The sequence below is a fragment of the Polistes canadensis genome, unplaced genomic scaffold (genome assembly GCF_001313835.1).
Source record: "Polistes canadensis isolate GaletaPanama2010 unplaced genomic scaffold, ASM131383v1 scaffold_94, whole genome shotgun sequence".
NCBI classification, from domain to species: Eukaryota; Metazoa; Arthropoda; class Insecta; order Hymenoptera; family Vespidae; genus Polistes; species Polistes canadensis.
Window position 1 is genome coordinate 357,958 of NW_014569641.1, and position 17,831 is coordinate 375,788.

At 33.2% G+C, this 17,831-nt stretch overlaps 1 protein-coding gene across 8 annotated transcripts in view; it reads left to right on the forward strand.

The window, feature by feature from the left end:
• Nucleotides 1-17,831, forward strand: part of LOC106787167 (zeta-sarcoglycan) — a 193,423-nt gene that overhangs the window by 120,865 nt on the left and 54,727 nt on the right. For all 8 annotated transcript variants that reach the window (XM_014749287.1, XM_014749290.1, XM_014749288.1 and 5 more), the window contains one exon: nt 5,698-5,756. In XM_014749287.1, coding sequence (XP_014604773.1) covers nt 5,698-5,756 — 59 coding nt within the window. The remainder of the gene's footprint in view (nt 1-5,697; nt 5,757-17,831) is intronic.

Genomic DNA, 17,831 nt, shown 5'->3' on the forward strand with positions numbered 1-17,831 from the left:
GGAAGGTTAAGAAGATGGGGCGGGGGTTGGTGGTGGTAAAGTGAGTGTTAAGGCAACAGGGTTTTCAAGGAGAAGAAAAGGGAATAGAGAAACGTAAAGAGAAAGAGGGAGAGATTTGAACGAAGAGATAGCCGGTACGCGAGCAAATGAGTTTCACCGAGTTCGGACAAGACTTTAACCGTTTAAACCACGGCGTGTACAGCGTGCCGGCGTTTTAACACCAGGCTGAAAGTGACTACTACGACGAAAACAGGATCTTATCTGATTGGGGGGTACATACAGTTGAAGGTAAAAGTGTTGACCAGTCTCAGCTTTCGCGTTTTCTATCATCCAACCCCGTTCTTCTCTTGGCACCTCACCACCCACATCTCAAACCTTAACCCAACCCCCAACTTCCATCCCTAATCTTTCGCGAGCTAACTCAAGCACTTCTTCCTTCGGAAGTCTCCTCGTTAAGGTAAACCATGCTACGAGGAGAACTACCTACTTCTATATGTATATATATATATATGTATGTATGTATATGTATATTCCATTCGTGACGCAAAACGATTATCACGATTATTCCGTGGGCGTTATACGTGAGAACACACATTTCTAACCGACGATTCTTACTCAAATGATTTCTCCTAGCACGTAGATGTCTGACTCAATTTTATTATAGCCTAACTAATTTAATATACTTTTAAAGTATTTTCTTTCTCTTTTTCTTTTTCTTTTTCTTTTTCTTTCTTTTTATTACATTTAATCGGATTATTATTATTATATCGATTTGATACTCGTAAGAAGAAGTTCAATGATTATTGGATTATTCGGAAAATTCTATTATAACTTATAACCGTGATACCATTTTAGTTACACGTGATCTAGTAATGACAATTATTGTTAGATCAATGCTTCGAAATTTCATGCATCTAAAATGATATTTCACGAGATATAATAGATCAATTATTTTTATCCACCTTATCTCCTAGATTCTGACGGAATCAAAGTTAATATCTAACGTTACCGTCTAGCTATCTCGTTGTTAAAAAATAAATAACCTTAGAACTCCATTTCAAATATCAGTTAATTCTAGGTACAATCTTAAATCGTTTAAAAAGAAGGATCTTAATGAATTTCAATGGGGAAGATTTGTAAAAGTTCACAAGTGTTAAAAGCTAATAGCAGCATAACGCGGTAATTGCAAATGAAGGATTTCAGGATAAAGTAACAACGTCGAACAAGAAGATGGACGAGTTTGAGGGGTGGGAGGGAAGAGGGGGAAGGGGGTAGGAGGTTGTATGATGAAGAAAGAGGAAGAGTCACGGTTAAGCTATAAATACGACACGCCACCTGCAGTTAACGTCCAGCGACACCATGACTTTGGTTCGCAGACCGAACCAAATCGTGTGCCACTCTGCGTGGAATTAAACGCAGTTTCGCGTGTCATCATCGGTGTGTTGGGTTGGGTTGGGTTTGATTGCCGCCTTTACTTAACCGAAACTCAACCCCATACTATTCTTCCACTTGGATTTTAAACGGCAAATCGCTTATTCATTTTATTTCCAACATAACGTTAACGCCACGCAAACGTTCAACACGCAAGAATTTAAACAACAATTCGTATTCTATTATTTGATGCTTGCTTATTAAATGGACAATTGAATGTGTCCTTAATTAATGTCGTTTTGAAAAATTTTCTTATATTTTTTATCCTGATTTATATTTTAATTATATTATAAAATCACATATCTCGTGTTAAAGTATGTAGATATGTTATTTATATTACGAGAATATAATATACGTTTTTCACTTTTTTACATTTAAATATATATATATAGTTCTATTTCTACGTGGGATATTATAATTAAATATCTGAAGAAAAAGGGTGGTATTTAATATTAGATTATACCTGGAAAGTTCGTAAAAATATGGAAAAATTTTTAAAACGAATAAATTTGATCGTTAATAATTAAAAATCATTCAGAAGTAAATAAATTGAATTAGTAACGTTAGTCTATAAAGATCAAAAATTTAATATTATTAAAGATTGGATAAAAATATAAAATCAAAAGAATAAAGAGAGAAAAGTGATTGAAGTACGATATCGAAAGTCACGTCTTTTGTTGCTTAACGTATTCGAGCTCTCGTTGAAAAATAAGGTAAATTACAAAGAATAAAGTAAAAGAGAAAAAGAGAGAAAGAGAAAGACTAGGTACGTACGTTCGTTGATACGTTCTCGTTGGTACGAACTCGTACATTTGAGGACACCCTTTTTAAACTCGACACCCTTGAATACGAATTTTTAAGCAAACTAATACTCATCGGATGTGTCACGAAAAGTGAGAACGACCGACGGTGAGTAAAAGAGGAGAACGAGGCTACAAAAAAAATAAATATACATCTATATATCACATGTATGTGTGTGTGAAAAAGGAATGAAGAGAGGGAGTAAGGTTGGAATAGGGGTGGAGGGGGCTGGTACGAGTGTTAGAAGGAAGACACGATGAAGGTTGAAAAAGGAGTACAAAATATGGTATGGCTTGGTAGAATAAGAGAGGGGTGAAAGAGAGGGAGGTGGAGGGTTGGGTTAGGTGGCTGTACGTGGCTGTAGTTTACTGCGAGCGTGTTAATTAAACAAAAAGCCACTTCGTATACCAAGCTAATTAGAGAAGGGGCTCTCTCTAACGCGCGCGTTCTTCTCTTTAAAAATATTTACCTCCTCCGCTCATGCCGACACCGTTTTTACCTTCTTTCCCACGCACGGTTCTCTCTCTCTCTCTTTTTTTTTCTTTTTTCCACCCCCTTTTTTCCCTCATTTTTCTCTCCCTTTCTCTCCTGATTTTGCTCTTGCTCTTGCTCTTGGGGGGAGGGTCTCCCTTTAGTTTTCTTTTTATCTCTCTTTCTCCATTATTTTAATATTTTTCCTTTTTTATTTTTCATTTTAATTTTTTTTTCTTCTCTCTCCCTCTTTCTCTTTCTTTCTTTCGTTCAACGGTTTCTCTATGCATTTTTCTTTTTTTTTTCTCTCTCATCTTTTACAAGCCGACTCTCTTGAGACTCAAACGATGAAACGAGATCTTTTCGTGTACACGGGTTGTTATACTCGTGCCTTTTATTTTTTTCTTTACGTGCTCAGAAAAGATAGAATTGATTTTACCGTTGATTGAGAACTCGTCTGACACGTAAGAAATAAAATACGATAGAATTGTCTCAGAATTTGTTCACACATTCGGATGAAATAAATATTTATTATTTGAATACAATTGTTAGATATTCACCAAATATTCAGAAAAAGGCTTCGAGTGCAAGATATGTTTTTAATATTAAAAGTCCATAAATTGTACTCGGACTAACCAAACGAATAATATTAATAATATAATAATAAAAAGGACAAAAAAAATATTATATTGTAGAAAAGTTAGTTGAAAATTATTCGCTTTCCCTATCGCAGATCGAACAAGCGAGACAATTCGCTATGCGTTTGAATATTCGATCGTCCTGTGATTCCTGCCTGTGAAGATAACTAAATTCAATGATGCATCGTTATAGTCCCGCATTTCGTACGGCTTTGAAAGCGTCCATCATCAGCGAATTTCATGACACTTCGGTATGCATGTGCGCAGAGAACCGATTTACAATGGAATATCTGCTCTCTAAGCCACGTTTCAAATAGAATGTTGGATAATAATGTTCCTTTAAATCGTTAACTTCAAACTTATCGAAAAATAATAATTATTATTATATTTGATTATATAATAAAATGACAAATACATTTTCACGTATTAGAAATCAAAAATCTATAATCTTAAAAACGTCAAATTAATTATATATAAATAAACTTTAATTTGTTTCTTACATTGTTCAAACAAATAATACATATTTTCTATTCTTCTCTCTTTTTTTTATTATAAAATCGGCACGTATCTTTTTCGCGAATTAAATCACCCAATTAAAATAATAAAACAAAAGCAAAAGTAATCACATATAAGTATCGAAAAAAATCTATATTAATCAGCATATTATATTAAAATAAATTTAGATATAACAAGTGCAGATCCGTGTATTTGATGTTAAACTTGATATAGACATTATACAATATCTTTGATTCTAAGTATAACGAAAGTAGAACACTAAAGAACTTAGTTTACAGTTTAATCAAATGAAAACGTTGAAATAGTTGTTCGTGCGTAAGATGGATAGATGATACTCGGGGAAAGGGTTTCCTCCTATTGTTTAATTCAATGCGTAGTCCTCGTTAATCGTAGATTTCGTAGGAAAACAGGCCGACCACGATTAGGATATATACTAACGTTGCTACCCGCAAACAAACACTGCTGCGGGTGAAACGCGATGAGCGAGTACCAATGTGAAACGAGAGAGAGAGAGAGAGAGGGATGAATACGTAGATGGATAGAGATAGTAAAGGGAAAGGGTGAAAGGAGGGTGGAAGAACAAACGGAACATGAACGGATGCTACTGGATGGACAGTTGGAGACATTGAAAGGGGGAGAAAGGGGTTGTGTGAGAGAGAGAGAGAGTGTGTGTGAGAGAGTACGAAAGGAGCATCTGCGATCGGATTAGCACCGTGTAGCGGCGACACTTCTCGGTGATTAGGCTGATTTCACATCAGCCCTAAGCCCACGCTTACAATGCCTGGTACCGATAGAACGGGCAAAGCACTCTCTCTCTCTCTCTCTCTCTCTCTCGCTCTCTTCTCTCCATACAATTGCCATTAGATCCGTTTGAACTGGAAACACTTGATGCACACGTTATATGCATTCCAAACATAACAAACAGTTTATTTTTCTTATATTATATTCGGAATGCATTTTCCTTTTTTTTTTCTTTTTGAGAAAGAAGGGTGTATTTTATTCGATATTGATACTGGTTAGGATTCATCATTGGGGTTGAATATGGGTGTATACGAAATATTTATGAGAATTAATATGAATTTATTGTAGAAAAATTGTTAAGATTAATTCATTTATATGGGGAATAATAATCTACATCATAAATCAAACGATATTTTAAATCTTTACGAATATATTGATTATAGAATACTCTATCGAAGTAATTAAAAAAAGAAGAGAAAGAGTAACGAATCGAATTTTAATTAAAAGAAAAATTGTCCTAATATCGTATCATCGAATGAAAATACAATACATACACGGTTGACCATTGAATCGGTCGGCATTCGGTTCCACGTTTTGGTTCGAACCAACGAAACCGTTTTTTTCTGATAGTTGAAAAACATCGTTTTGGCAATCGAGTAAAATTTTATTTCCTAGCCCTTTTTCAACGTTGTTAACTCGGCACGCGCGTCATTTACAAAATCGAACCGCCAGCATAACCGAAACCACGGGGTTTGACTACTATTCGACGATTTTGAATGCACGGGAGGGAAAGCCCTGCGCTGCTGCTTGTTTTTCATCAAAGTCACCGTTGTTCGTTGAAGCATTATAATGTAACGAGTCCGTGATTGGTTTTTGCAATAACGAACGCTTCGCTTGTTTTTTGTTCCTCCTATTATTTTTTTTTTTTTTCTGGTTTTGCCCCCTCTTTTTTTCTTTTTTTACACCATATCGTACGCAACGTTGCGTGACCACGACGAACCGAATCGGTAGTCTAGTCTACCTGACCAAAAATTCTGACACGATTTGTCGATCATTTATTTCCTCGATTTATATTTTGGTTTTATTTTTTCTGTTACAGCCAGGCAAGAGATATAAGTCGCCGGAAGAATCACCACGGTCCGAATTGAACAAAGTTAGGTGAGTTGTTCGATTGAATTTTTTCCTTTACTTTTGATAATAACTCGACTGATGAAAATAATAATAAATAATACTTATGAAAATAATGAATACTTTTGAAAATAACTCGATTTTCTTTTTTTTTTTTTCTTTTTTAACAATTATCACATTCTATTCTATAAACGTTCTTAAGATTCTCGAATCGTACCACCAATCATTTCGGTATAACGCGAAACCTTCGGCACATGGCGTTTGCTAAAATTATCATAGCGTAGAAATTGTTGGGAAAGTTGAACGACTGCCAGGTCAAAGTCGTATCTTTCTAAAAGAAGCAAAACGAGATAAGGTAAGAATTTATTATCTCAAATTAACCGAATATTTTATATAATATGAGACGGAATATGGGTTGAAATTATTCGAAGAACTAACTTAATCGAGAAAACAAACTCGGCTTTCGAATATCGTACGATTTAACATTAATTAATATTACAAATTAGGTTATGCACAGACATTTAAAAAAGAAAAGTAGATTAAATGATTGCACGTAACGTCAAATAAAAATTTATCGAATTACATATATATATATATATACACAAAATATTCGGATAATAATTTTATCATTCGAATAAAACGTTGCTGACATGTCAAACGGAAAGAAGAAGAAGAAGAAGAAGAAAGAAAAAAAAGGTCTGACTGACACAAAAGTTTCCTATAAAAAAGGATTTCAATGGGGAAGGGGAAAAAATATGAATTTAAGGGGTAAGAATAGGTATAAAGAACGTTGCTGCTGAAAATCGCGATGCGTGCAACATCGCAAGGATAGTATCAGGGAGGAAATAGGATAGGTATTTCTCGCATAGGTAGGTAGAAAGGTAAAAAAAGAAGGAAGGAAGGAAGGAAGGAAGGAATGAAGGAAGGAAGGAAGGATTTGATCGTAGTAAGGAAATCTCATTCGCTATATACATATACGCTATTTGGGATATCGATTTCTCTGTGTGACGGCCAGTATATTCTCGTCTCGTAACCACAATATCCATTCCTCCAAAGCTATTTTGAAAATGCACTAGCCCCATGGACCACCAAGAACGGAAACGGTACGACTCCGGGACGATCTATATTCGAAACCCGAAGAGAGGATATTGAACGATAGTAAAAATCAAGATCCTCGTCGTCGTTTGAACCGACTATGAACTTTCCTTTTATTATTCCCCTCCGTTTCGTTTCACCATTTCACCACCACCACCACCACCATCACCATCACCATCACTATTTTATGCGTACCTATCTAACTTTCTTTACCTTTGTTATCTATATTCTCGGCACCGTTGTAATCATTTTTTTGTTTTTTTTTTCAAATCGAACCAATTTTTTTACAAACGTTATTTTATCAAGTGAAATGTATTCGTATCTGAATTTGTGTTTGTATTTTTTTTTTGTTTGGAAGTGAAATATCGAATATACGACAAATTTTGTTTTATCGCAAATTTATGTTTGAATATTTAATAGAATATTTCTACAAGTTTAATACATTGTATGCACATACGTATAAACAAACACACAGGTACGAATATACTTGCAAAATTCTATGGTTATTATACCCTTTTTCCGAACGATCGTACCTACCATTCCTGATATCCCTATTTTTAATATTTTTTACGTTTGAATTCGTAAGCTATTCTAGTTCTTATCCTATCAGGATTGTTATTTATAATGAAATGAAAGAGGAGTTAGGTCGAACCGATTATCTTTCCTTACACCTGTGATTCCCACCTGCAATACCTGACGATTAAACCTTCCGTTAGCTAAATGGTTTCAGTTCGACGTTGAGTAAAACCTGAGATATCGGCAATTACTCTGTCTATGTGTATGAGAAATAAAAGTTACTTCTTTGTGTTTCCACGGTTTCAATGTGAAACGTCGAAATAAGAGAATAAACGAAAACGAAATGTACGATTTTCTTTTCTCCTCATTCTTATTTCCTTGTCGTCGGTTTGACAAATGGGGCTAGGTGAGAAAATAAAAATGCATTACGTAATACGAAACTTAACAATTCTTTTTACCACCCCTTTATCATTTATTTATTTCCATCTTATTTCCTATTTCTTTTCTTTTCTTATTAATTTCGTACATCTTGAATAAAAATATTTTGAATATATTATATATCAAATAAATATTTCAATAAAAATTAAACAAAAAAATATCTTAAAGCGTATTTATATTTCGAGTATGTTATTCCGATTAATAAATAAAATAATAAAATAACAAAAATTTCATTTTTTATTGGCATACCTGCATATAGTTCGATATCGAAACAATTTATAAACGGGACACCTATTTTCTTTTTTCTTTTTTTTTTTTTTATATATATATAATTCTGTGAAAACGAAACGAAACGAATGATCGATTGGTTTCTCTTCGGTGACCCAGTCTGCGAGAACGTTTGCATGTACGTACGTGCATACACGCACACGCCTACACTTATACTAAGTTATGAAAAATATTTCCAAGTAGGAATACGAGACGACGAAACAATTTCGCGTATACTGCCAGGTTTTAATAATAATTTGAAAAATATTGAGAAACAATTACTTTCACATTTCTACGATACACTCCCGCACGAAGGAAATAATTAAATGTACGACGAGGATTTAATAGTTACGTGGAAAGACGTTGTTAAAAGTTTATGCAAAATATTTCGATGTTTGAAAATAAATAATTATATATGCTATTGCAATTACAGTAACACGAATTAATTTTGAAGAATACATTTCTTTAGGATAATCGAGAAAAAATTTACAAATTTGTATCATTACAAAATTACTCAATAAAAAATTCATTATTACAAAATTAATGATTTATTTTCATATGATCTATGTTCAATTAATTATCCTAAATATAAAAATAAAATAAAGTATTAGTATAGAAAAAATAAAAGAGTATGTGTGTCATATATAACAAAATTATTTTCGTCGTCGATTATTATCAAAGCTGTTGCATTTTTTCTTGTTCTATCAATAACGAATAAAACATCGTGATTTTGACGTAGAAAGACGTTGTTTAAAAAAGCCTAGGGCTAGTGAAAAAAAAACAAGGGATTATGACGACGAGGGTTAGTGCGAGAAGTTAAATTTCGTTTAATACGCGTGCTGCGGTCCGACCGAGGAGAACAAACGCAAATACGATTTAACCGAAAAGCTTACGCTTTTGTTTATCCTCGAGGATGCAGTTTCGACACGAGAGAGAAGAAGGGCTATTGCGAAAGCGTATTCAACCAAAAGTCTCTCTCTCTCTCTCTCTCTTTCTTTCTCTTCGAGTTTAACTTGGAAACAAGCCACGAGAGTCGTATCGTTGGTAAATCCACCTAAACGCAAGGCTTTCCTCCCCTTCCCCTCTCACACTTATTGCATCCAATCCGAATAGTTATAGATACACAAACCGTATATACAATGTCTTTATATATATATATATGTTCTTTTATACGAGAAAAACTAAATATATAAAAAATTGTCTGGTGCATTTGTATCACGATGTCATTACACTATATACCTTCTGTGCATCATAAATATTTAAAAACACTGCCACATAAAGAGCATTAATAAATACTACGAATAACGTTGAATTTATCAATATAATTAACGTTCACAATAAAACATACTGCTTCTATTTTATTTCTTGTTATTATTTATAAACAAAATTAGATTAATATGAAATATAAATTAAGTGACATTTGATTTTTTAAAACTGAAATTAAACGATTTTAACAATTGACTAATTTTGAAAGTGGTGTAAGTTCACTTGCAGCCTGTCAATATATATATTATTTTAATTAAATTAGCCTAAAAGTAATGTATTTAATCAAATGACATATCGATCAATTAATAGAAACATTAACAAACTTGATATAATTAATGAATATTTTTAAATAAACCAATATGCAAACCTTTAATTATCTCAAAACAACAGAAAATGGACTTAAACCACGTTTAAAATAAAAGCTCCATATATATATATGCAAAGATTTCAAATATAATAAATAATAAATAAATGAGAAACTTACATTATAATTTGATGTATCCTTTGCACGATTAAGAAGTATTACAAATTGTAATCCTGAGTAATCGATGATGTGTCACCATGGTCCATCGTTAAAAAATAGATTGAACTATTGTATGGTAGGAAGCACAGATATCCATAAATGCACATATATATCACTCAAAACACTACACGCATTTGCATTAATATGCATATCACTTGGGATAAGATAAAAAACACACACGCGCACACATGCACGCGCTCGCGTATACGCGTCGCGAAATATAAGTTACATTTATTTAATACAGATGTTACGGGTCTCGAAGTTCGAACAAGACTAACAATAAATACGAAGAACAAATGTGTAGTATAGTCGAAGTAAGCCGAACGCGCACGAAGGTCAAGGTGTTTACAAGTACGACGACGAGATTGTTAATAGAATAAAAACAGTTATATTGGAATGACTGAAGAGTGAGAGGTGATACATATAAAGTAAATAAGACAATGGTCCCCCCCTTCCCTCCTACCCCCTACTCCCGTTCCATCTGTTAAAGTTTTCTCGGTGAATATTTTCTCTTTAACAACTTGGTATTCTCTTGGTTAAACAAATTTACTTAAATAAAGTCTAGAAATAGTAGGAGATTAGTCTCGATTAGTATTAAATATACACGCTTTTGGTTATCCCATCTACCATAGTGTTTACACGATCCTTTATGCGTTTCTAAATTTGCACAAGAACCGAAATGCAAATATTAGAAGGTACCCAAGCAACCACCTAGCTAGCATACGTATGCATGATGTATATGAAAGAGTGGATGATAAAATAAGAACGTACTCGCTTAACTACGTAAGAACAATTCATAATACGCATCGTGAAAAGAAGAAAATTTCATGAAAAGTATAAAAAAGAAAAAAGATATTGGGTATGGGGGAAAAATATTTTCGTATTAATTAAGTTGTAAGATATTGAAATTTTACACGACTAGGTAATAGTACAAACAAGAATTTTGTTTATTCTGTATTATATATTATATTAAAATATTATTTAAATACATGTGTGTGTGTGTAATCATGTGCAATGCATTTATCTTACATTAGGTAAGAGTTGACGGTGATCTCCATAGAATTCAACGTGTTATTAGGATTAATTGGTTTTACTTTTCTATATAATTAGAAATATGAAGAATTTTATTCGTGAAAAAATCATGAAGAAACAAATTGCGATTACTCGGGAGAAACCTTTTGCTTTTGCTACGATGGGTGGGTTGAGGATGAAATTTTCTCGAAATAAGGTATAAGAAGAGATATCTCTGTCTTTCTCTCTTCTCTCTTTCTTTATTTCTTTCTACCTTTCGTTCGGAGAAGAGATAACGATGGTTGGTAACGGAAAAGATGGTTGAAATAACCTCGTGGTATTTTCTTTCGATTCAACTGCGAACGAAGTGAAGAAATCGGCAAGGTCCGAAAGAGATCACCTGAATCGACGAAATTCTTCCGATAAGGTGGTATCGAAAGAAACCCATGGACTCGTTGATTTTCCACGAAACTCGTTAGAAATCGAACCCGAGAGTAAAAACATCGTCTTTTCGTGCAACGAATGAGATAACCCTTATAATTCTTTTTTTTTATTTATATTTTATTTAAATATTAAAAATAAAAATATATGAAATATATAGAAAGAGAGTGAGAGAGAAAACTTCTTGTGAATTTCAAAATAAATTCGTACGATTATATTATATACTTATGTATATGAATGAATGATTATATTAAATATATTCAAGAATATTGACCACAGTGAAAAAAAAATATTTATATATAATTTTAATGATATACTGGTAAAGAGATAAAAAGAGAAAAAATATGAATTGGTATTAACGAAAGTAAAGAAAAATAAGTATTTAACAAACGCGAGTCTGGTTAAAATGATTGGTTTTATTTCGAAAATTGTCCTAACTTCGCAGACGCGAAAGGATTATTCATCATCGGACTATCCGCGATACCTCGGCGTTAATTTAATTTAGTTTACAACGACCCAAAGAGACAGTAATGCGTGTATAATTTCTCTCTCTTTCTTTTTCTCGTCACCTGTGTTCAACATATATCTATATATATATATATACGTACACCCACACATATATATTTTTAATACGAACGCGTGAAAAAGTTATCGTTAATTACGAGACATTCTATCGTCATACATAATTGGAAGTTCTACGGTAATTAGCAAGATAATCCAACACACGTTCCTTTGTAAAATTTAATAACTTTCGCCTTTATGACACGCGTGCTTATTATTTTTCAACAGTGATTTGCTAACGGATAATAAGGGTAGACAAGAGGTAAGAGGAGAAGAAAAAAAAAACAAAGAATCAAAATGGGAAGGGTGGGTAGAAAAGAAAAGAAAAGAAAAGAAAAGATAAGAAAAGGAAAGGAAAGGAAAGAAAAGAAATTAAAATGGTAATCTTTATCGACGTGTTACCAGAGAAGTTTTTGCCCAACCCAGACGAAAATAGAAAGAGAGAAAAAAAAATAGAGAGAAAGAGAGAAGTGTATTTATGACGTCACGGATATGCAGCAGGGAACGAAGGAACCAATTAAAAGTTCGCGGCCAATGGAGCCAATTATCTACATCGGTGCGAATATAATACACCCGCGGAATCTACCTCGAAAATTGTATTCGTTCGAAAACGCGAAAATCGTTTGGTTTTTGTTTAAAGAACGAACGAACGAACGAACGAGGGAAAGGCAACTATGACAATGACTGTGTCGCGGAAATTCGACAATAATAAATTAATTATTATATTTTCTTTTTAAATATTACAATTATATAATAAATTATATTTAAAATAATCAAGCATAGAGAGAGAATAACTCAGGAAAATGTAGATTTTCTACGATATTACGTATTTCCCTCCCACCCCAATATACTCAAAATTTTCTAACACTAAACATTTTCGATTAATATATTATTTTCACGAGAAATCACGTGACATTTACTAAGAACACCGTCCACCTACCTAAAGCAGTATCCTATGAAACTTACAATAAAGTATGTGTGTTTTTTATTTTCTCTTTCCTTTTTTTACTTGTATTTCCGTGATATAGGATGGAATAGAAAAATAAGCTTCATTTCGTTTCCGTTCCGCACGATTACTCGAATGGAAACGTTCCCGACGACTTAGGAGGGGTGGGGGGTGGTGGTTGGTTGCTGACGTTCAGAGGATGGTTGCCATGGAATGGAATAGACGAAGGGCTGGAGAGGAAAAAGGGTAGATGATACTTTTGACAGATTCACGTAATACTCTATAGGATCAAGGAAGATTCGCAAAGGGTGGTAAAAAGGGTGTAAGGGGGTAAGGGGGTAAGGGGACAGCACGCTTCTATCGTCCGCCTTTTCTTCGTCTAACAACGACGACAACGACGACGACGAGAACGTAGACGAAACTCAAGAAAACTTTGCGAATAAACTTTCCCACACGCGGAGATAACGCGTGAAAAGAAAAGAACCTTAGGGAAAAGAAGAAAAGGAAAGGAAAGGGATAGGAAAGTAAAAGAAAGTAGATATACCTAGACACTGCGCTAGGCAACGTAGTAGGACTTTGGTATCATCTTGACGTAAAATATGGATTATTCCGGATATTTGCATTTGGAAAATAAGCCAAAGAGTTTGTTCGGATCTCTGTGGGGGTGTGGGTGGAGGAAGGCGGGGGCTGGTGTAGGGGGAAGAAAGAGGAAAGAAAGAAGTAAGAAGGGAAACGGGGAACCGGGTTGCAGAAGGTAAGGTAAAAGTTCGTAAAACTTTTTGTACTCGTTGACGTCGAGTTCGAGTTTCATGCGCTAGCCCTTTTCACGGTTTTCCTTCCTTTTTCTTTTTCTTTTTCTTTTTTTTATTCTTATTCTTTAATAATTATTGAATCGTTTCTCTAAAATATATATTCTCGTACGAAATTATTTCAATAATTATATACTATAAGATTTAATTAAAAAATGATCTAAACTCGCGTTTATAATATAAATTTGTAATAAAATTATGAGAAAAAAAAACACACACACACATATTAGAGAAACATAAATTTACGTTTAAATCAATATATTATTATTATACATTAATATTACGTTGGTTCATATTAATAATAAATTTCAGTATACTTCAACGATCATCATGTTCCCAGATCGTGCATAGATTGACGTTTTCCCTCCTGCTTACCCCTTAACAATATACCGCATGAAATCGCATGAAATTTATATCGCAAAGCATATTGCAGAACTGGCTGAAACGATACGTAGCGTTAGCAAGCGTTTATTTCACGTCGGGAACCACGAAAATAATCGTTATTACCAGCGACAAGCGTGAGCAACGATGACGAGATTGCATTACTCTACCCCGACGCGCCCGTTTAGCTGCGTTTTCGGCTTTCTCTACTAACCCCACACCCCCTCCAGCCCCCACCCCCCACACACACCCCCTACCCATCTCTCCATCACCCTATATCCTATCCCTTTTGCATACCCTTCTCTTTTCCCCTTCCATTTTCCACAGTTTCCACAACCCCGTTCCTCGCAAAACCCCCACCCACCCCTTTCTAACCATTTCCAACCATCTCCCTACCCCCCGTCAAACTTCCCCTCTTCTCCCTCGTCACTATCGTTCACTACTAACGCCCTCGAAATTGACGCCTGCGGCTTAAAGGTTTCTTCCAACTATATAGATAATCTATCGTTTCGAATCACTTTATATATCAGTAGGAAGATATTCGAATTTTACTCTCTTGTAGAAAATAGATATATACAGTTACTAACAAAATTATTTTTCTTACGTTTTCGTGTACGAACGATTAATATATCGTATCGTTATATTTTTTTTCAAATTATGTTTATAAATCGTGTCCGATACAATATATATTTAATTTAGTTTGACCAAAGTTTTGTTTGTAAATTTTGTAATGAATATTATTAAGAGTATAACAAAATGTGTGTGTGTAAAGTTATGATACGCTGTATAATAAAATTCGAAAGAATTCAATTATATTAGGAATTATTTTGAATCTTTGTGCACAATTTATTGTATTGCTCGAAAAATTGATGATTTCTCAAGACCGATCTCTTTTTACGAACAATTAAAATGTGAAATAATAAATTTAAACATACGGTAAATGTTAATAAAAATATTTTTGCGAGTCACTGTACGTGTATATAAAGATTGAGATTCTTTATTCGGTGATGCTGTGATAGACGTGAAAACTGGGTTGAATGGTAACGCTTTCGAAAGCTCGATCACATTCTTTTTCTTTTTCTTCTTTTTTCTTTTTTATTTCTTTCTTTCTTTCTTTTTCTTCTTTTTTTTTTTCTACTTGATGGAAGAATTCTTCCCTGTTTGGCAGATACTTCAGTGGCATAGCGAGCATTACTAGTACGACACAAAGCAACATACTTTATACACTTTACAGACGTCTGTGATAAATTCCTAAGAGTAGTCGAATAGAAAAATAAAAATAGATTTTTAGAAAAGAAAGTTTTTCACGAATAGACGACAGGCGCTTGCTTCGATGACTGGAAAAAGTCTACACTACTTGCCTGACTTCTTTTATTTATTTTCTTCCATTTCTATTTTATTTCTATTCGTTGTTTCTTTTCTCTCGTTTATCATGAAAGAGAAAAGAGTAAAAGATATTCATTAGAAATAAAATAAATGGCATAAAGAATTTTTATATGATTGGAAAAATAATTCAACGAAATGATTTATTTTAACGTTATCGTTAATCATTTTCATATTATGAAAATAATGAAAAATAATGATAGTTTATATTATTCCCATAAATGTTAACACGTTATATCAAACGATCGATGAACTATTTGTTCAGGTGTAAGCTTCGATTTAACTTGAAATTTCCAAAACGTTTACATATATACATATATATATCTATACGAAATATTGACTTTTCGGCATTTCGATATCGAGAATAAATCGTTATTACATCAAATAATATTATTTGTAATTCGATTACGTGACGGCGAATTTCCTAGTTCAAACTGCTGAACCGACCAACCAGACCAAACCGACGACCGTTGGCTTTTCCATGAAAGTTCCGGCAATTTATTCTGACGTCGCTGAAATATAGATTAATTTTAGCACGTACTTTCCTATCTGTTATGATGAATTAAACTATGACGGTGATGTTGGAAAATTAGGAAATCTAATTTATTCATTATCGATATATATATATTATATGCCTTTTTTTTGTTCTTCCATTGAAATAACAAAAAAAAAAAGATTAAAATCATTCTCTCCAGTCTCGTGAAAAAGTAAAGGGATGAATAAATCTGTTTGACCTTGATCGTAAAAATCATTTCTCCGTCGACGCTTGCAAAGTTTGTCTCTAGTCGAAAAACGAAAAAAATGAAAAGCAAAGAAAAAAACATATATATATATATATATTTATCGTCTCTCGTCGACGTGTTTCCCATAAATTTATTCCTCGTTTTCTCTATGCCATGTGTTCGACACACGGGAATATCCAGGATTATATTCTTTTCCCAAGCGAGTCGACGATAGGTTCGTAAAAAAGAAAGAAAAACGATTGAACACTTCTTGTACGTGGAACACACACACACACACACACACGCGAATTCTTTTATATATTTATCTAACACAATCCTAAATTCGATGACCAATTCACCTTTTCGTTACTCTAATATATTATATCGAATAACTTGCGATAGGTTACACAAATTATTTTACCGAAAGAAACAAAATTATATTTAAAACAAACAAAACTATCGTAAGTATAATTTTGATGATCAGGATTTTCGAATTTGTTCATTGAAATTTTCGTATATATTTATAATATATTAACGTTATACGTTTTATTGATTCTATTATCTACTTCACGACTTATATAATAATAATAATAATGTTATGTGTTATCTGAAAATGTGAATTATTGTATTTTATCATTAATATTATTAATAATATTATGATTATTATATATAAATATATAATATATGCAATGAAACACTAGGAATACCGCAGCATACTAATTGCTGTATTAACTGAATCATACATTTTATTGATCTCATTATTATATTTAGAAACCAACATATAATATCGCTATTTCCAAGTAATAATAATAATAATAATAATAACACTAATATAGTAATAACAATAATAATAATTATTATTATTCTACAAAGTAAAACATCGAAATATCACAATAATAATTTACCTGATATTATAATTGACCAAAAATGTAATCGGTTTTATAAATTGAAAGGGGTGTATATAGGGAAAGAAATTGACAAAAAATGAAACAACAGGAATAAAAATAAAAAATAAAAAATAAAGAAAGAGAAAGAAAGAAAGAAATAAAGGAAGAACTGTAATCGGCTTTATGTCATCGTGTTAAAACAGAGCGTAGTATCTATCAGAGTACCGAAAACGAGGACAGGTATCGGGGATTGGAAATATTTTTCTTTCCTCGACAACGTCCATCGTTTGCGGGACGAGGTGGTTGGAAGTTTCGAGGGGTTGGGGTAGGGTGTTGGGGAGTATTCACACAGGGAAACGACAAAAAAAGAAAAAAGAAGAAGAAAAAGGAAAGAAGAAAAAAAAAAAGAAAAAAGAAAAATAGAATATTGGTGAAGCAAAAGTGTAGAAAGAGAGAGAGAGAGCGGAAAAACGAGACGCTGGGATGCGGATGGCTTGAAAAAAGAAAAAAAAAAAAATAGAAGAAAAAGAAAAAAAAAGAGGCAGAAGAATGAAAATGTTAGGGGTGGTAAAACGAACGTCTTCGTTCGCCAACGTAGAGAACCGCTTCGTGCGAAAATGAAAAAGTCACGAGGCCGGAAGGTAAGGGGTTGCACATCTAAATACATGGACGTAGTTATATGCAAAAATGAGAACGAAAAGAAACATAAGAAGAAAAAGAAGACAACGGGGCTCGAATAAAAGTAAAAGAAGTTGAATAAGAAGAATAAGAATAAGAATAGAAGAAGAAAACTTGTTAGATCTTTTCTAACCATAATTTTATTTTACAAAATTTAATGACGTATTTATTACTCTCCAAG